Source organism: Myiozetetes cayanensis, unplaced genomic scaffold (assembly GCF_022539395.1).
Source record: "Myiozetetes cayanensis isolate MyiCay16 unplaced genomic scaffold, myiCay2020 scf4, whole genome shotgun sequence".
Taxonomy (NCBI): Eukaryota; Metazoa; Chordata; class Aves; order Passeriformes; family Tyrannidae; genus Myiozetetes; species Myiozetetes cayanensis.
Genome location: NW_026087631.1, coordinates 70,288,409 through 70,309,431, shown reverse-complemented (window position 1 = coordinate 70,309,431; position 21,023 = coordinate 70,288,409). Strand labels below are relative to the sequence as shown.

Genomic DNA, 21,023 nt, shown 5'->3' with positions numbered 1-21,023 from the left:
GATTACCCCTGGCCATTTACTGCCTGCCTTTCCTGCTTTCTGGGAAACACAGCCATGTGCCTTTTTGCCTCCTGTGCAGGTGGATGTGTTCACCATCAAAGCCATTGACCTGGGCGAGCTGAAGAAGCTGCGAATCCGCCACGATAACTCCGGTTCCAGGCCGAGCTGGTTCCTGGAGAGGGTAGAGATTGTTGACCTCAAGGAGAGCACCACGTGAGCATTCTCCTTGACCCTGCTGCACCCTTTTCACACAGTCAGAAAAGGGTTCTCGGGAGCCTGCAGAGATGCAGGGAGGCAGAGGAGGTGCAGAAGGGCATTGTCAAGGAGCAGGCACCCCTTGGGAGCCTGGTGGTGACTGTGCCATTATACTGAGCGTGGGGCCTTTCTGGGGTACCTGCGTGGGGGTTTTTGCTGTCCCAGCTTCTCTGCAGCTTGGTAACCAGCAGTATTTGGAAGGGAACTCGGCTTTTCTCTGTTTCTCCTGGGAGGGACTCAGCTCTCCCTCCTGTAAAGGTCCCTCAGCAGAGCCTGCACCCAAGCATTTCCTTTCTAGGCCTCACGTTGGAAGTCCGTGAGCTCGCGTTTTGTTTGTCTTCTGTACCAAATGGAAATGTCTGGGCCAAAAGCAAACCCTGATCTGAGCAAACTCCCATGATTTTCACAGAAAGCTGGAAGAGCAAAGACTGGGCTGTTCAAAACCTGAAATACAGGCTTGCCCTTGAGCTGGAACATGCTTGAAACCACATGCTTTAAAGTTGCACAATGCTCTGCTGGGTGGGACCACTCATAAGGACCTGAAGATGGGTCCAGGCTGCATGAACATAAAATGCCTGGGAGACGGGAGGTTCCCTGGAGCTATTTTTTTTTTTCTGGGACTTAAAATTAAAATGAATCAATCATATGGGGCTCACAGCCCAGAAACAGCACTTTGCAGTAAGTGTTACCTAACCTATTTATGGATTTAGTTCCCCCAAATGACACCAGATCTCAAAAATCTAAACAGATGTGTTGTTTGGCTTTGAATAATCTTGATTTTTTTGTTTGTTTGTTTGGTGTTTTTTGTTTGTTTGTGGTTTTTTGTTTTGTTTTTTTTTAAGTAGCCTCTGATCTGTGCCTTTTTATGTTATTAAAGCCTGTGAAGTCCTGTGTAAGTGCCAGGTGTCACTGTCGTTCTCGTAGGTATTATTTTCCGTGCCAGCGCTGGTTAGCAGTTGAGGAGGACGACGGTCAGATTGTCAGGGAGCTGGTCCCAGTGGATGAAGCATTTGTAAAGAAAGATTCGGGAAATGAAGGCCAGTCTCCTGCAACGCTGGGCCTGGAACAGAAAGGTTTATAGTAGTAACCTTGTGTTTCTTCCACAGCGTGGGGTTGGAAAGGGACCGAGTTAATAGCGCTGCTGAGGGCACCAGCACTTAGCAGTAGCAGTTACTTGCTGGGCTGTGAGTAATTTTGCCCCTACCATGAAATTTTCAGGTGTGAATGAAATGTGAAGTGTGAGTCAGACAGCGAGGAGGGGACCCTCCTCATTTTCAGTTGGTTTAATCATCTTGCAAGATTGGACCCAAAGGGACAAAGCTAGGAAGATGGGTAATGTTCAGTCATCATCTCTCCAATGAAATGCACATCTGTTGCCAGTATCTAAGGAATAAATCTCATTCATTTCACATCATGGACTGTAATGGTTAAATGTTTCAACATAAAACTGAGCAGAGAGTAAATGTAGCCAGAGAAAGGGAAGGGACCTAAATTTATCTCACTTTCCATCTTGCTGCTTGTGACAGTTGTCCTCCAAAATAACTTTGCTTCACTTGTAAATAATTTTGCATGGTAACCACAGAGCAGTGACACACTCCTGGGTCTGATGCTGCAAGGTGCTGAAGGCCCAATTGGTTTCCTAACCAGTGAAAGGTTTTGAACTCTCCCCTAATTTCCTCCTCAAATGCCTTTGGATACGTGAATAATTTCCACAAGTTGTACAGTCAGATTCCACAAAGTGTTTATCCCTTTGGTTCAGGAGGATGTGCTGTTTAAACAGCATTTTGGAAACATGTATGTAACTATGGTGAAGATGTTCCATTTTGGAAATCTTGGTTAGGTTATAGCAGCACAGTGAAGAGTATATTAGACTTTTCCATGGTTTTTTATGAGTTTGCTGTGCTTGCTAAATGATGGTGCAATAGAAACCTTCTTAATGATGTTTTTTCTGAAGGGTGTGTTTGTGAATATGAACTGTATATCTCAGTGTACATACCTTCTGGTATGTGTTATATGCACATACATTATTTGGTGCTGATAAAATAAAGGGGGGTAGGTGTTTTTGGGTGGGTTTTTTTTATGAAATATTATAGGCAGAGGCAGCTTTGAGGAGTGTTAGAGGTTTCCAGGAAGCAAATGGGAAGGCTTGAGCACATTTCTTATCTGTAGATGTGCAGGCAATGTACTGAGTGACTGGAGCAGGAGAAGATTCTACAACGAGATAGCTCAGCTCACCTCAAGAGCTACCACAGCATAGGAGAGGAATTAGAGATTACAGCAGACTGTGATCAGTCAAAATAAAGCTCAAACCAAGCACACATATGGAAGGAAGAGTAGAGTTAACTCCTGGTCAGACTTCACACTCTTAAATTAGGATATTTTATCTGACAGCTAAATCAACGACGTACATTGTGAAAGTGAAAACTGGGGACAAGAAGAATGCTGGGACAGATGCCAACGTCTTCATCATACTCTATGGGAGTAAAGACGATACAGGTATGGCTTCAAATGATGTGAAAAGGTAGCGATGCACTGTTGGACACCTGAAAAGACAGGTCACAGTCTCCCTTTATATCCTCAACACTGCACCTCACTCCTTTTTAGTACAACGTTGCGTTCCTGCTGTCAGTGAACACATCGTGGTAACTTGGAGCACACCAACAGCTGCTGTAAATCACTGCTGAACTTTTCGATGCTGATTTGCAGCAGCTGCTGGTCTAAAGGTTTTAATTCCAGTTATAGAAACAGCAGAGTTGACTGGGACTACGTTACTGAGCAGTGAATGCGGCGGATGATTTGCTTTCCTCAGCAATGAATCAGCATGCTCCCGAAATCCAGCCTTCCTCTGCCTCTTTGAGTGGCCCAGAAGTATTTAATCAGCTGATGAGCAAATCCTCTTGGAAGCAGCTGAGCTGTGTGTGCAGTGACTGGGATGCCTGTGAGAGTGACAGGGAACTGACGGGTAGCACTGACTTTTTTAGCTGTGAACGCAGCACAACAGCATCGTCCTTTTTACACTGCCAGGGGATCATTCAGTGGAGGAATTCTGTGTGTTTTGGGTGATGGTACAGACTTGGGTTGAGAGGGAGGGACAAAGTTCAGATCTTGAGATGAAAAGCCAGTTTTTGCATTTTAGCCACTTCCCTCGTTCCACTGTTGACATTCCCAGAGGATTTGTTTCACACACTGAACAATGTCCTTTTGCATCACCACAACAGGGACAGTCAGCCTAAAGGCCTCAAAGATTAACAAGAACAAATTTGAGCGTGGGAAGGTAGATGAGTTTACAGTGGAGTCTGTGGACATTGGAGACCTGAAAAAAATCAAGATAGGCCATGACAATAAAGGTAAGATAATCTGCTTGGTAATGCAGCATTTCTAGTGCACTAGGCATGTTGCTGTATAAAACAACCTGCCTCCAAGACCCCAGATGTCATTTACCTTTCAGTGACAGATCCTTGCTGTCACTTTGGCTGTTGCTGCTACTACCCTTGCTGCTAATTGCATTCCCATGTCTGTGGCAATACGAGCTCAGTGGCAACTTACAGGGAGCTTTGCAACCTCTGCCTCTGCAGGAATATCTTTAGTTTTGCAGCCACATCTTCAGAGAGATTTCTCAGATGTCGCCGAATATCATATTTGTTTTTGTCATGTGGGACCTGGAGACTTCTCTCATTTCTGTATTAATTTTTATGTTGTTGTTTTGATTGTCAAGTCTCAACTGCCTTTCAGACGTGGCTGTGTCTCTACTAAAAACAAGGTAGGCAGTGGAGGGATGCATGAATCCCTTCCCCTGTGAGGCAGCAAGGGACATATCTGTCGATAAAAATGCTCCATACTATTACAAAGGCAAATTAATCCAAGTGATGGAGTAATTAGCATTTCCACGTGCACATCTTTAGCCTGACAGATATAGAAATACAAAGCATTTTAGCTCAATCCTGGGCAATTGCATCCAGTGAGCTTTATGTTATATATTTTATTTTTCCTTTGGCAAAAGAGAGAAAGATTTATTTCTCGGAGGTCTGGAATGCATTTCCCGTTGTCTGTAAAGGCTCTGTGGGTTATTATTCACTGTTATCTTTCCAACCACAGGTAATTCAACTGGCTGGTTTCTGGAATGGGTGGAGATTGATGCCCCATCACTGGGAGAGTGCCTCAAGTTCCCTTGTGGACGTTGGCTGGATAAATCGGAGGATGATGGAGCCATTGAGAGAATCATCTTCCCTGCAAAACTGCAGACAAGAGAGTATATCCCATGTGAGCAGAATGCTATTTCCCCAGGGTACACCCATCATTACAGAAGATTAAATTACACTAGCTCACGCAGCTTTATAGGCTTGGCCTCTTCCTTGAATTGGCTTTGGAAAATTTTTAAATAGATCACATGCCAACTGTTTCAATTACTACAGGAAGGTTCCTCTGGGTGCTCTAGACTAACACTTCCTGTGTTTGCCAAATCAGAGAATCATTAGAAGTCATGTGGATGTGTCTGATTGTCTCTTTGCTCCCTCTTCCCCCATCCTATCCAAGTCCTCTGCTCATTCCAAGCTGTCTTCCTTGTTTCCAGTTTCTCTTTGATCTTGTTCCATTCTAATATTGCCATTTTTGTTGTCAAAGCAGGCACTTTGGTCTTGCTTCCAAGCCTGAGTTCTTCCAGTGCCTTTGGCACTGCACACCCGTCTCTTGCTGACCCTCTTCCAGAGTTTCTTCAGTGTGTTTTTTTTCTGATAGTGTTGTGCCAGTCTGCCTCTCCTAGTATTCTCTGATTTTTTTTCCTTACTCTTCACTCCTTTTTAAAGTAATTTTTGGAGTAAACATTGCCTCAGCTCAGCTCCTTCTGAGTACAAGCTTATAATTTTCAAGTCTGCTATGGCACCTCTAACTCTCCCATTCTGGCAACTTCTTTTCCTGTATCCAGAGTATTGAGAATCAGATAACATGGCCTCCTTGAAATAAATGAAACATTATTTTACTTATTTTGTAGCCCTCCCTGTTTTTTTCCCCTCTCTTGAGCATCTTTGACTATGTGTAGGGTACTCACAGCACTGAGACTTAATTTGACTTGTCCCTCCCTGGTCTGCTTCATTTCAAGTTGTTGTTGATAAATATTTCTCGTCCAACCACCACAGTACTGCTAAACCACCTTTTCCTTTCAATATGTTGGATTCCACATGATGAGGGATGAGGTCTGGTGCCTCAGAGTTGATTACCATGTCATGCCCTGCTAGGGGCTCCCTTGGTCAGTCTTAAGAGATAAGTTTGTACACACCAAAGCTTTTTCCTGTCTCATCCCATCCCTCAGGGTATGCACTGGTGATTTCAACGCCCTTACCTCCTGCAGTTCCTTGTATAAATATCAAACTTTAGAGCTGCCCAATCTCCCTTTTCCTGCCTCAGTTTCCTTCTTCATAAGTAGCTTTAAGAATAACCACATACTATCAGTTGTTTTGTCTCCTCTTTTACTGTCAACACTGTGTTTCATGCTGAAGGTGTCTCCAAGATCTGGGTCCTGGTGTCTGCAATCTGTAAGCTAAAATAATTTCTTGTCTGAGGCTCTGCCAATGTCATCTCTTTGTGCCTCTCCCAGTCTTTGACCAAGGCATTTTTTACTTCTCATATCTTGCCTTCTTTACCTGAACCATCTGGAGCCAAAGAAAGTGTACTCTTTGCTCCCTTCCTCACTTTTGTCAGTCAAGTGGAAGAAATTGTAGATTCATAGCATCACAGAATTGGAAGGGACCTTAAAGATCATCCAGTTCCACTTCCTGCCGTGGGCAGGGATACCTTCCACTAGAGTCAGATGCTCCAAGCCCTGTCCAGCCTGACCTTGGACACTTTCAAGGATGGGGCAGCCACAGCTTCTCTGGGCAATCTGTGCCAGGGCCTCACCACCCTCACAGACAAGAACTCCTTCCCAATCTCCCTTCTAATCCTGCCCTCTGGCAGTGGGAAGCCATAAATCCTTGTCCAAGACCTTGTCCCCAGTCCCTCCCCAGCTCTCCTGGAGCCCCTTTAGGCCCTGCAAGGGGCTCTCAGGTCTCCCTGGATCCTTCTCTTCTCCAGGGGAACCCCCCCAGCTCTCCCAGCCTGGCTCCAGAGCAGAGGGGCTCCAGCCTTCAGACCATCTTTGTGGCCTCCTCTAGACTTGCTCCAGCAGGTCCACACCCTCTTTAAGTTTAGGTCTCCAGAGATGGATGCAGTATTCTGGGTCTTTGTGTCTGAAAAAATAAATTGGTTGATAGATGCAGTGAATACTTTCATAGGAGTGAATACAGATCAGAGACTTTGTATGTGCTTCTCATCTGGTTTTGCCATGTTATCCCAGTCGATATATATTTTGATACAGATGTTCACTATGTAATTTATTAATGGCCCTGAATATAATAATGATGTAGGAGTTTCTGGCATACCATGCATTTCAGTACCATAGTTTGTGTAAACCTGATTTTTGTCAGCAGTCCACATCCAGCCTTTGGAAGAAGCCAGGCCTCTCTGGCAAATAGTTTGCACCGGGCTCATTGTGAGCTTAGGCTTTTTCACCATTTAAACCATTCCCTCTGTGTTACTTACTGCAATCTGCTTTCCTAACAATTAACCTGGGGTTTTCAGTTTGCCAGAGGTAACTAAACGGGTTTGATTTGTTTTATGATGACTCGTGCCAGAATTGTTTAACGATGAAAACATGTCATCCGCAGTCCAATTAAAATCATCCCTGTGGGGATACAGCTTTAAAAGTGCCATGTAAATGAAATGGGTGTCTGACAGCTGAAAGTTGTGCTGTTGGTGACCTTGTTAGGGCTCTGCTTTGCTGATTCAGTTCTAAGCTGTTGTTAATATTCAAGCAACAAGACCAAGTGCTACGGACTTCAGCAGAGAAGATAATTTTATATTCATAATGCATAGTGTGTGATTTTTTGGTCTCCAGGATTTTCCCCCCCCCCTCTTCTTACATACTGGGAAAACTATTCCAGTTCTGTTGCAGCACATCAGAGCAGATTTCATTGGGTTGGGCAGAAAGAATATTGAGTACCTCCAGGCTGACTCTCTGTGGAAGAAAATTTCTTCCTCTCTTTGGAAGAAAACTTCTTCCTCTCTGTCCTTCTGAGAGCTATATTTTGAGAGCCTGTGTTTTTAATGAATGCTTAGTCCCTGATACGCATAACCAGAATTACTCCAACAGTAACAGAGATGGTGCCAGGAACCTTCTCTCTTACCCTAACAGCAACTCTGAGTCTGAAATGTAGTGCAAACTGCTATAGAGTAAATAGCAGAAATGACTGAAGTCGTGGCAGAGTATGAGGGTAGGGATGACAAGCAGCTGAGAAGATTGTAGTGAGGGGTGGGAAAGGGTGGAAGCTGTTTAGGGGGTGCATGGGACAGAGATGGCCGGGAGCAGATCCTGGTGGTAGCAGAATCCAGGCGTTGAAGGCTCTGCTTATGGGTAGCAACATGGACTGCAGGGGCAGTGTCTTCCTGAGGCTGGAGAGGTCCCTGCAGCCAACTGGTGATGCCCAAGCCTTACCCTTAGTTATGGTTTCAGAAAGGGTTCAAAGGAGACTGGGGCAGGATTCATTTTGCCAAATGGTGCCCCTGAAATCACATGTCCTCACCATGGTTCTAAACTGCCATTGTGATTGTTTGGTCATTAGGAGGGTGGATTTGGGGAATAATGCGGCTAACCCCAAGGAATACGCCTTCATTCCTTGACTGAGTCTTTCTTCAGACTAGATTGGCTTTAGTGATTACATCTGGAGAGGTGAACACCAGCCTGAGGTTTGGGCATCTGAATATATGTTTCTCACTTGGTGAGCTAAACCCCATCCCACCTTGAAAACTGAGGATATTCAGCAAATCCATAGCAGGCCAGGAACAGAGCCCCAAGTCTTATTCCTGGGTCAGCCTTATTCCTGAGCAAGTCTGATTCATACTCCAGCAGGACTGAAAAGCTGTGAAGATAAATAGAACAAAAGGAGGCATCAGATTTCGGGGTCATGGGACTTTCTGGAGAAACCAAACCACAGGAATAGCATAGGGAAGTATTTGTAGTCTTGATCCGTTTTGTTCTGCATTCACCATTGGTCTGGCTGTAATTTAGCGTGTTTGCCTCAGTGTTTTGTAGAAGTACTAAGTGAAAATAGAGCAACAGTTTTTTTTTCCTTATGATTGATGTTTGTCATGTGTTTAATAATGGAAACAGTAGGACTTTGTTATCAGTAATACTATCTTGAATATTTGTATGCTGCCTCCAGTTGTCTTAACTTCATCCATCTGCCTAATTGCTCAAAAATTTATGAATTTGTATTTTGCTTTAACACTTGAGATATTAAAATAAATCTTGTTTCAGTAACTTTGGATGGCAGTGTTTTCTGATCATGCGATTAACCTAAAATCTCATTATATGGACAAGCATCAAGGTCAATTTGCCTTGTAGCATTAAAGGAAATTCCTTTGGAATTTCCTAGGACTGACCAACTGGGTGACGTTTATGACCACAAGCGTGTGACTCCTACCCTTTTCCCCTTTCATTGTTGAGTTTTATAACTCATTTCTTGTTTCACTAAATTTTTCACAGGAGCATTGCTGCACTGCTTACTAACCTCTGTTAACCTTCCCTTTTCTGCCATCCCCTGAACCAGTTGTTCCTTACGAGATCACGGTGTACACCAGTGACATCTTCGGAGCTGGCACGGACGCTGATGTCTTCATTGTTCTCTACGGAAGCGACGGGATCTGCACTCAGCAGAAGTCCCTGTGCCTCAACAAGAGAGAGCAAAGGATGTATTTTGAAAGGAACTCAGTGAATCAGTTCATTGTAGAGGTAAGATCGAAGGCGCTCGCTCTCGTCTTATGTTTTATCAAGGGGATTAAGAGGAGAAAGCGGAGCGAAGTGGGAACCTTATTTTAGGGAAAACTGTTCAGCTCTTTCACTTATAGAATGTGCATCCAAAACTCCATTCTCCAACAGTCAGACTGCACTGGATCAAATCATTTCTTACTGGCCTTCAGTGAGTAGCAGCTCTAAGGTGCAGCACGCAGTGCCCCTGTGGCCAAATGCCACGTTAAGCCTTGGAAAGGCTGGTGCTACTCTGTCACGGAGCTGTGTTGTACCAGTACGTGGATGTGGAGGCTTGTCCTTCCAGGTGAAGTTAAGAGCCACTTTGGGAGGTCTTTACATCTTCCATTCCCTAGACCATACTTGGCAAACAGAGGATATCTGTGCCTGATGGGTATAATGTGTGCACCTATCCTTACCAACTCTTACTTGCTTGAAGATTTTCTTTCCCTTGCAGTTGGCAATACTTTGAAGCAAAATTCTTTTCCTTCTGTGTGCTCAGAGAAGCTGTTACTCCTATTCCCAGGCCTAAGTTTTTGAAAGATCTTGCAAGTATTTCCCGAAGTGTTTGCAAAGCTGTGTGCAAATAGTAAACTAGCGCACATCAATGAGTGAGCTCATTCACATCAGCACTATTAGGCAATTCCTATTTAGAGTATATACTTTCTGCTGAGAATTTGTGAGAGGCAAAAATACAGCCAGCTGTGGCTCTGGCTTATCCTTTAGGTACTGCTGCATGCCCTTACCTTCCTTTCCTGGCTGCAACACTAACACTGACTTCACAGAGGACCTTACAACCTCTCTCCGTTTTGGGTGTGGATTGTTTTTGTAATTAAAAGGAAGTCTTAAACCAATTTTTTTTACAAGTTTAAAATACTTCCAGGCTGCGTTGTTGTTATATGGCATGAATCATATAATAAATCCCCAGTGTGATTCCTTAAAAACAAAGAATAAGACTTATTTTGGTGGAGTTTCCACATAGTTTTCCATAGTAGAGGTTGCATTAATCCACAAGTATAAATCTTAAGCTGAGTGTTATGGTTATGTCTTTATTCCATGAGATTTATTTCAGATTTGGTGGAATCTGAAACATCAGTATTTTTCTTAGATGAAGCAAAGGGAAATGCAGTGTGTTCTCCAGATTTATTACATCATATTAACCTGTCCTCAAACTTCATTCTCACTTCACCAGTTCCTCTTTCTGCAGGAGATGGGGATGAAGAAAAATATATTCCTCTTTCACCTACTTGTGTAGAGCCATAATTTGGAGTTCAACAGACCTTAAAAACAATTTGGGGGATCTCAGGAAACACAAACTGGGAATTGTCTGTTTGTTTTTGTGCTTTTATCTGCCTCTATCATTTTGTATTTTGCAAAAGAGGCACAAAAGCTTAGAGACTGGTCTCAGCTATGCTTCCAAGTGATGATTTGTTGGAGATGCCTACAGCAGGGTAAAGCCCACTTCTTCTTGAACATGGATTTTTACTGCTCAAGCATCACTTTATTGCCATGTATTGATTAAAAGCCTCACTGAAAGATGAGTATTTGTTCAGGACAAAAGAGGAAAAATAATTTTCCCCTGATATATACTTGTGTGCACGTGTGAGTTGTAGAAACGAGTTTGGGTTGTTTAATTATTTTACAGTGAATCTTGTGCTGTCCAAAGTCAGGGCAGGGCTGATGAAGTCAAACCCAGTTTGTTCAGAGTGTGAATTCCCTGGGTAGTGCAGTCCTACTGATTTATGGAGTCTTCTAAAATTACTGCTGTCTTTTCTTCAGTATGGGGCACTTCTGTCAGCTGGGAACAGAAGGGAGTGGTCTCCGGTGATGCAAATTGATATGTTCCGTTTTGTCGTGATTTCCAAGAAAATAAGACTCCAAGACCCCAAGGACAGAAGGACAGCTCAGTGTTCTTCTTTGTGCAGAGGAGATTTGCAGCCAGTCTTGGGCTTTTAAAGGCCAGATATACAAAAGTTTGCACAGGAATAATCAAAAGCTATTACTTAGGAGCAAATTTCACTTTTTGCCTGTTCAAGCCTTTGAAAAGGAGATCAGTTAAAAGTAATGAACTAGTAACAAATTACTCAAGTAGTAAGGTGAGGCATAAAAAAGCCATAAAAAGTAGCCACTTCATAAGATGATTGTCCTGTTGACTTTCACAGAATGGCACTGGGATTCTGTGGTGGAGCAGGAGAGATAATATAAAGTGCCAGGCTGTTTATGTAGCAATTTCCATACAATTACCTTCATTCCTACGCACGCAAAAAAAAAGCCTGAGATGCAGGATTGCTGCTGTGCAACCCAAAGTATCTGAAACTGGGGGTAATTTGTGCAGAGCAAGGTTCTCCACATGTCTGGAGCAGAAGTTCAGTGAAAACTTTTAGCTAAAATGCAAGTTAGGGCATAACTCTTAGAGGAGATCATGGAGATGCTCTGGGGGCTGGAGCCCCTCTGCTCTGGAGACAGGTGGGGAGAGCTGGGGGTGTTCACCTGGAGAAGGCCCCTTCCAGAGCCTAAGAGGGCTCCAGGAGAGCTGGAGAGGGACTTGGGACAAGGGCCTGGAGGGACAGGACAAGGGAAAATGTCTTCACACGGACAGAGGGCAGTTTTAGGTTTGATACTAGAAAGAAATTTTTGGCTGTGAGGATGGTAAGGCCCTGGCCCAGTTTGTCCAGGGAAGCTCCATCCATGAAAGGGTTGAAGGCCAGGTTGGACAGGGCTTGGAGCAACCTAGGATAGTGGAAGGTGTCCCTGCCCATGGGAGGGGATGGAATGAGATCAGCTTCCCATCCCTTGAGATCCCTTCCCATGCAAACCACTCTAGGATTTTATTTCATGATTCTAGTACGGCCTCAACACCAGTATTTGCTTCCTCATACAGGCTGCAAAAATAAGAAACAAGCCAAAGAAGCGGTGTCTCAAAAGTCACCCGTTGTTAATATTGTAATATTTCTCTGCTTTTCTTTTGTTTGTTTGTTTGTTTGTTTTGGGTTGGCTTTCTGGTGTTTTGTTGTTTGTTTGGTTTTTTTTAAATTTGGGTTGCGTGGTGGTGTTTGTTTTTGTTTGTTTTGTTTGTTTTGTTTTGTTTTCCTGTATAGCTGGAGGATGTTGGTGACATGATTGAAAAGATCCGCATAGGACACAACGGTGGGGGGCTGAACTCGGGATGGCATTTGGACCGTGTGGCCATTCGGAGGCTGCTGCCGAACGGGAAGGTAGGCTGTGAATCCCAGCACTCCGCGATGCGTTTCCATGAGCAGCCGTTTCCACTTCCCAAGGCGCATCTTCTGTGTACAAAGTGTGATTAACAGTGAAAAGCGACTCCCCAGAGAGCAATGCACACTAAATGAACTTGCTGGAGCTTGGGGATCTGGGGACGACGAACATGTATTGCCATGTTTCATTCTTCAAATGTTGATGATACGGCTCTGCAGTCACTGCCTTTTTAAAGCTTAATATTTTTATGTGTAGCTCTGTTCTGGGGAATCGCAGGGAAGGAAGTGGAAGGTGAGTGTACCATTTCAAAAAAAAAAGTATTGTTGCTAAACAGGAACAAGAAATAATTTCATCAGTCCCTTTATTCTGGAAGAATAAGTGCAGGGAGCCAGTACAACTAAAAAAAGCAAAAGGCCTGTCAGTGGAAGTCCCTGAATCACTCATTTTAAGAAAATCAAGTTAGATGCTAGGATTTGTAGTTGCTCATGTCAACAGGATTAAGGCAGTGCAGTCAGATTGGTCAGCTTAATCTTGTCCACGTAAGAAACTGTTCCTCAGCCCTGATTTCAGATGCTGACTGTAGGAACAGGAATAAATCTGGCCGTGGGGAAGTTCAGAAGAAAATCACTTCTTCAGGGGTAGTCTAGAAGAGCAGTAGTTGTGTTTGGGGACACCTGGGCTCTCTCCCCTTATTCCAAAGGGATGTCAGCTTTTATCTCCACTCAAGTCTGACCCCTTCTCAGTGGCTTTTAGTTATCAAGTGTTGATGTAAACACAGCTTGCTCCACCATGGTGAACCTACTTCTCACCTTGCTTCCTCCTTCAAATTTTCCAGGATATGTTTTACTCTCTTTGCTACACAATCAACTTAAAGGTCTTCCTTGAACTCTCCTCACCAAAGAATTGTGAAATGGTTAAAGTTGGAAAAGACCTCTAAGATCATCAAGTACAACCATCCCCCAGCACTGCCAGGGCCACCACTAACCCATGTCTCCAAGTGCCACATTCACACAGCTTTTAAATCCCTCCAAGGATGTGGACTCCACCACTGCCCTTGGCAGCTGGACAACAATTTTTTCTTTCAGGGGAGAAATCCAGCCTAAACCTCCCCTCATGCAACTTGATGCCATTTCCTCTTCTTCTGTCACTTGTTACCTGGGAGAAGAGAACAACCCCACCTGCCTCCGCACTCCTTTCAGGGAATTGGAGAGATGGAGAAGATCTCCCTTCAACCCACTCTCCTATCCCCTTGTACAAGCTTCTTCCCAAGGCAGTGCTCTCTGATTTTTTATTGTGATCAGCTTTTTGCCAGTCTGTCATTATCATACCCACACTGTATTGCCCAACACTTGCCTCATAAAGCTTCATTAGGTTACTGAACAAATTTACATTTTCAGAGATGTTGTTGGTCATAGGTTAGGGAAGATGCAGAGGAACGTGGAAACCAAGGGAAAAGAGATTCCTGGGCTGCCTCTTTCTACACTTCGTGAAGTACCTGAGACTTTCAGGTTAGGTGCTCTTCCATTTGCTCAGAAAGGGTCTCGAGGCTGCCCCCCTCTGCAGTCATTGCAACAGCTTTGAAGGGCAGATGGTGAGAAAACTGAAGGTGGAGGGAGGGAGGAAAGCCCTGAACAACTTAGGAATGGAGAGGTTTACAATTCTGCCGATCTTTTGATTATGACACGGGAAAGAAAGAAGAAAGCAGAGCACTGCACGATGCCGCTGATCAGCCGCAGGATATTATGACCTGCCACAGGATAGCAATATGCTGCCAACACTTCTAAAAGCTGTGCTACCTGATTAGACTGCTAAGATGTGTCTAGATGTATCTGTAGTGCTGCAAAAGAAAAATGAGGTCAGTAACTTTTCAGATTAAATTGAAAGCACTTGGGTAGGAAGCTAGGATTGTTGCACGCTGAAAAAAACTCTGTCTTGGCATGCCAATTATATTTGATAATTATATTTCATTTGTCACAACTTGGAGGAGGGAAAGGCACTGATTTTCAGCACACTACACCCTGTTTCTAGCTTAGGGCCAGACTCAGATTCTAATAAAACAAATTCTGTTCAGGGCTGAAAGAGGATTTTACCGCTGGTAACATAAACCAGTGCACTTTGCATCACACAAATATTAATGCAATCACGAACAAGGAAATTCCAGTAAAAACTGTGGCAGTGACAAAGTGGTTAACAGTAATGATACAATTAACTCTTGCAGTAACTGCATATTATGTCCCACTGTGCAGTCACTGGAGTCCTTAGATATCCTATTACCAAATAAACAGTGTTCACATCAATGGCATGTACAGCCAACAGTATGAATGTTTAGGAGCAGTTCAAAGCATCGGTGAGAGATGTGGCTGAAGTGGGATCTCTATCAGGAGGAGAGAGTTTCAGCACTGAAGCATCACTCTGGAAAACCCCCTCTTCCCAGCCTGTAGGTGTGGAGATCAGCACAGTTCATCACAGTATCTCAGTACAGTGAGATAGCACGAGGAAAGCCAGTGCAGAAATGAGGAGTCAGAAGTTCTGGTCAGTCATTAGGTGCTGTTACTCTGCTTGTACAGCACAAATAACACTGGAAAGTGAAAGATTTGAAATAATCTGTAGTGCTGCTGGTGTTCTTTGACACCATTTTGTATGTCATGCTCCAAACCCCCTGATGGAGTTAAAGCATTGCGAGTCTGGGGTTGAACTGCAGCAGTGCAGGAAGCAGCAGAGAGCAGGAGAAGTGGTGTTTCATTGCCAGCTGCAGATCTGGGCTGTGTGGACTCGAAGGGCAATTCTGATGCAGACTCAAGACAGTCACACAAGCCCCTTCAAGGGGTTCAGCTCCCACAGATGAACCTCTCTGGGATCTGTGTGTGATGAGACAGGAACCTGTTAATCTCAGGTTAGCTGTGGCTTGAGTGCACCTCTGCTTCTGGGTGTGCAACCCATCCCTCCCTAGTGATGGTGTCAGGACAGGCAGGATCTGGCAGTTCCAGGGAGTGCAGTGCTGCAGTACGCAGTGATAGCAAAGTTTAGGTTTGCTACAGTGAAAGCTGTTCCCTTCCTTCGCTGGATAATAATGTTTTAGTATTTATGTAGTCAAAGCAGTGAAGAAAAGACCCTGTATTGGTTTGACAAATAATCACAACCCAGTAATTAGGGTGGAAATTATACATACAGGGCATCTACAAGAGTGCTGGAGGAGGACTTTGGACAAGGCTACAGAGTGACAGGACAAAGGGGGAATGGCTTCACTCTGACAGGGTTTTAGGTTCAATATCAGAAAGAAATTCCTGGCTGTGAGGGTGGTGAGGCCCCGGCACAGGTTACCCAGAGAAGCTGTGGCTGCCCCTGGATCCCTGAAAGTGTCCAAGGTCAGGTTGGACAGGGCTTGGAGCAACCTGGGCTATGGAGGGTGTCCCTGCCCACGGCAGGGGGTTGGAACAAGATGATCTTTAAGGTCCCTTGCAATCCAAACCATCCCATGATTCTATTAACATACATTGGTATGTTGTGCATGAAAGTGATGGCACACAAAGCACTGGAAAGAGCAGAAGCTCCCTGTGCTGTGCAAGAGAGAAATTATGAAGCTGACAGTAGAGAAAGGGCCATTTTTCTTCTTTATTTAGTTACTGTGAGATTAAAATTAACTTATGAGATTTTTTTCTTCAGTTCAGGCTTGTGGCCTTTGTGACTTACCTGGTGGCTCATGTCCCTTTCTTTATGGAGTCCTAGCCTGGGGTCCCCAGCACTCAAAGCCTCCAGCATCTTACCATCTTGGAGGCCTTATGTGAGTCTGTTCTTAATGAGTAGTCTGGGATTGATTTTGTTTACTGAGTGCAAACCACATGTTCTATTGTTTTTGTCTGTTTCATGATATAAATCATATTTGTTTCCACCAAAGTGAAGTCAAAACAAAAGATCAAAAATTAAATCAGTATTTTTCTCCTCTTAATGAATGTATGGGAATTGCCTGGAAACCAGCTTGAGTCACAGAATTATAGGGCAAAATCCTGAATTATTGAGCTCAAAAGAAAAAGCCCTACTGTCTTCAAAGAGAATGCTGCCTGAGTAAGGGCTGAAGGGGGATTGCAGAATCTCAGTAAAACTCGGCTTCAGCAGGAATGGTGCAGTCCTGATTAGGAATTTGCAACATTTTTAAAACTGGGAAGGGCAAGGATCTACTGGATCATACAGCCACTGTCACGCAGCCAGTGGGAATACTGTTCTCTGCTGCCTATTCAGTGCTTCATCTCAGAGTCCTCAGATGTCCTCTTTCTGGAGGAAATATATTTCTGTGCACTATTTCAGGTCTGCCTCTACACACACACACATACATGCACGAGCTGGAAGTGTCGGGGTATTTTCAAAGGGGAGACGCTAGCATGTGTTTGTGTTGCTTTGAAGTGATTATCTCTGTCATGTTTACTCCAGGGCTCAGAAACTATCACATTTCCATGTGAAAGATGGCTTGCAAAGTCTGAGGACGACGGCGAGACTGTCAGAGAACTGGTACCGTCTGATATTTTTACTGAAAAACTCATGAAGGATGGGACACTCAAGCAAATAGAGGAAGAAGTTGAAGACCCCTTGGAAGGTAATATAACCCTAGGAGTAGTTAGTGACCAATTTGTCTGATTTTTTTGATACAAAACCTTCGGATATGTGGTTCAGGCAAATGTGATACACTGGTACAACTGTTCACTTTTCTTTCCCTTCCTCCTCTCTGGCCTCTCTTACACCTGAAACGCTTCTATGCAATAACATCATCATTTGCCTGTAGGGCTTTTAAGAACTTGTCACAGACACCCTTCTACACAGACATAGTCTGAATGTCTCCTCTGATGCCCAGCAAAATTTTTACGTCTTGTCTTCCAGGCTGTGTTAGCATTTCTGCTTGATTGCCCAGCTCACCTGTCCTGGGCACTCTGCCCCTTCTTTTCCTACCCTACCAGTCTGATTTATGCTCCTCTTTCCTCCTCCCAAAGTTGTTTTCCCTGCTGCCCTTCAGGTACAGATGGACACCCTTAAGAAATTTGGATCTGTGCAGCAACCTTCGCCTCGTTAAAGTGCCTCTGGGGAGGCAAATAAATTCCTACTCAGTTCTGAGCCCATCTTATAAAGTGTTGATATTCAGTGTTTGGCCCTACTGGCAGCTGAAACAAGTGAGCAAGAACTGAATTTTCACCCCTAAATCGTTGCTTTTCTGTATGTCCAGCTGTTCTTACCTCTTTTTCCTCTAAGAAAAGAACTCCTTTTCCCTCCCTGAGCTCATTCTGCCCTTGAGAGAGGTCATGAACCTTCCTCCTCCTGAGCAGTGCCATTTCCATTCTTGATTCTCCCATCTGGCAACAAGATGATTCAACAGAGAAAATAATTTCTCTCACTGTTTCTTTTCTTTTCAGAGTCTGATTTGCATTTACAGTAGAACATTGTCAGGGTGGAATTTTTGTGGATTATCAGTGTTTTGCATTGCCAAGGGAAGAGGGGCCTTGATGGGAGGAAGGCTGGAGCCTTTGCACTGTGCCTTTAGAACAGGGAGGTGTCCTCCTTCCTCCTGTTAGGAACTGCGTGGTAGCTCATGCGAGATTTTTTTTCTTCCCACAGAGGCAGGTTAATAAGTGTCGTGACACTGGTAAGGGTTTCCCAGAGAAGCTGTGGCTGCCCTGTTCCAGGAAACATTCAAGCTCAGGTTGCATGGGGCTCTGATAAACCTGGTCTAGTAGAAGGTGTCCCTGCCCACGTCAGGGGAGTTGAACTAGATGGCCTTTAAAGGTCTCTTCCAACCCAAACAAATCGATGATTCAACAGTTCCATGACTTCTAGATGCCAGCATGACATTTTCTTTAACTTACTAATTTCTGTTGCTTTACCTTGCATCAGTTACCATGTGTTAACCAACCCAGGTGACTCATTTTTCCTTCTAAAGGCAAAACCTTAAAACAAGTTTTACAGTCTGTGGAATAGAAACTTTGGATAACTGAAGGTTTCTTCCAGCTGGAATCTAGGGCTAAGTTTGGGAACTTCTTCTTTAGATACAAAATATCTGGGAGGAGAATTATATCTTCTGCACCTCTGTGAGTCCGGATTCATCCTGGACAGTGACACAGTGTAAGTGACAGTGATGGAAAATCAGCCTGTGGATCATCTTTCTTTTTATAACAGGCTGCATTTCAGTCCTGAAGGTATCTAGAACTGGCAAGCAAAAGCCAAAGAGGGATGCATTGACTAATTAGACTGTATGCATTGCTTCCTTCGTTACGAATGTAGCAGTTCCCTCTCAAATACAAAGCTGTACCTCTGTAGGACACATGTGAAGAGGCAAACCAGAGAACTCAGCATTGCACCTGGTCTGATGGATGTTCACTGGTTATGACTCTGATCCATTTCTTAGAGAAATCAGTGGAGATCTTTCATGGATGAAAAAGCAGAATAGGGTCTGTTTTACTGTGAAAGAAGAAAAAGACAATATAGCAATTTTCTGCAATGCTGTTAACATACACAGAATCCTAACTAAGACTTTGTGCCTCTTCCTAATTTGCATTGCCCTGGGGTTTGCAAGGAGGCATTTTCCATGGCTCATATGCTACCAGGGTAATCAGAGTCTTGTACAGTCCCTCATTGTTCTCCTGGAGAGGATGCTTTCAGTAACTGTTTGTTTTCCCCATGTAATTGGGAGAAGAGTAGCAAAATAAAAATAGGAGTATTTAACAGGTTTAGTAAAGCACATTACTAAAGGCTTGATGAGGTTTTATTGTCTCATCATTGAGCAAGCTAAAGAGAAAGGGTACTTACACAGCACAGCTTCAACACTTCCTTAATTAAATACTGTCTCAGCAAAAGGGCCGAGAAACCTGTTCTCTGTCTGTTTGGGCAATTTATAGAGACACGTGCCATTAACTCCTGTGGTAATTGCACATCTGAATCCCCAGAGTTTGTTTATGGAAGATGGAGTATTAGGGATTCACAGCACCGAATGACTTGTTCTCAGATCTGTGTCCCTCGAGCCTCCGCGTGAAAAGGTGCTGAGTTCCCTCCCCTCTATCGACTTCCCATCCAGTAATAACCATAATGATTCTTCGCATTTTTAACCGTGAACTACGTGATCAAAGCAACGCACAGGCACGAGAACAGGAAAGTCAGCAAATTTCAGCCCAGCGTTTCTCCAGCCTTTGGATCAGAAACCTGAAAGGAAAAGCCATATGGGATTTAGAACCTCCAAGAACTGAGCAATGAGTAGAAAATCTGGGGGCCATTTTCTTCAGTAAATTCAGTATCTAACTGAATTCATATATCTTAGTAGCTCACCTTCAGATCAGAAATCATGTCTCTGTTTCTTTCTGCAGTTCACACGTACAAGATCAGCGTGTTCACCGGGGATATCTATGGTGCTGGGACGGACGCTAATGTTTTCCTAAATATCTACGGAGATCTGGGGGACATGGGAGAGAGAAAGCTCAGTAAATCTGAAACAAACTTCAACAAGTTTGAAAGAGGACAGGTAAAAACACAATGGGTTAACAGCACTTTCCATTTCTCAGTCTCTAATCTAACAAGTCCGTGGCTGTCTTTATAGGCTGAGTTTTCCTATGAGGGATGGATTGATTGATTCCATTTACCACATTCATTATCTCTTGAAATGCTTTGTATGGATTGTCAGCTGGGTATTAGAAATGACAGGCACTGCAGCAAACAGGCAGATGTTCCTGTGAAGTCACTGATGGACAAATTGTGAGCTTGGTCCATATAAACTGGCTTCAGCTGTTGGCTGCAGATTTGGAAGCACACAAATTCTGGGGTCTCTCATTCCCATAGCCCCTGTGCAGTGGATTTGCATGTATCCAGTATATGTTGGAATTCACCATTAAAGGGTGATAAGTCTATGGGGCCCAAACTGTATCTGTGTTCGAGAAAATAACACCAAAAGCAATACTCTGTGGTCAGTCCACGAGTCACAGTCACAGCCTCATACTGAGATACTCTGATAATAATGATGGCAAAGGTATCTGGATTGTCCATACAGATCTAACTGGATTAGAAAGGGAAGCCTATAGAACTTAAAAATGTCCCAGGCTTTCCATATTCTAACTGGTTGCAAAAGTGATGGTTTTTGCAGCTGCCCTCCTAGCAGAGACAGCCTTTAAAACACTTCCCTGCAGAACAGTTTCAGCTTACAGATATGCCTCTGTAAGGCATGTATAAAGCTTTTATCCAAACACCACCCTGCAATATGGAATTTAAACACATGTGCTCTGCAGTCTCTCTTCTCTGCTTTTGTTCAGTAGACGATCTGTTGAGAGCTTTTTAACAGAATCAACTGCTCTTGAACACTCTGCAGGAGGACACGTTCACTATAGAAGCTGTGGACCTTGGCATTTTGTACAAGATCAAGATTCGTCACGATAACAGCATGTTCAGCCCTGACTGGTTTCTGGAAAAAGTGGAGATCCTGGATGAGACCACAGAGGAGTCGTTTGTTTTCTTGTGCGAGCGCTGGCTCTCCAAAAAGAAAGAGGACAAAAAGATAGAGCGCACGCTTTATGAACAGGTAAAGTTGTGGCTCAAAGCAGATCCCACTGCTACTCATAGAAATAAAATTATTGAATATCTGGTTGAAGTCCAAGACAGCTCATTAGGGACTTAAAGGGTTTTTTTGGCTTATCCAAAATGAATTTCTGCTTTTCAGACAAGAGCGGAAAGTCAGGCCACTCTCAGCCCATTATCA

General features: G+C 43.8%; 1 protein-coding gene across 1 annotated transcript in view; it reads left to right on the top strand.

Moving 5' to 3' along the window:
* LOXHD1 (lipoxygenase homology PLAT domains 1) overlaps positions 1 to 21,023 on the top strand; it is a 150,161-nt gene that overhangs the window by 78,072 nt on the left and 51,066 nt on the right. The window contains exons 21-30 of the mRNA XM_050329855.1: positions 80 to 213; positions 1,180 to 1,328; positions 2,647 to 2,751; positions 3,474 to 3,602; positions 4,351 to 4,515; positions 8,895 to 9,076; positions 12,190 to 12,306; positions 16,733 to 16,895; positions 19,645 to 19,799; positions 20,637 to 20,846. Coding sequence (XP_050185812.1) covers positions 80 to 213; positions 1,180 to 1,328; positions 2,647 to 2,751; positions 3,474 to 3,602; positions 4,351 to 4,515; positions 8,895 to 9,076; positions 12,190 to 12,306; positions 16,733 to 16,895; positions 19,645 to 19,799; positions 20,637 to 20,846 — 1,509 coding nt within the window. The remainder of the gene's footprint in view (positions 1 to 79; positions 214 to 1,179; positions 1,329 to 2,646; positions 2,752 to 3,473; positions 3,603 to 4,350; positions 4,516 to 8,894; positions 9,077 to 12,189; positions 12,307 to 16,732; positions 16,896 to 19,644; positions 19,800 to 20,636; positions 20,847 to 21,023) is intronic.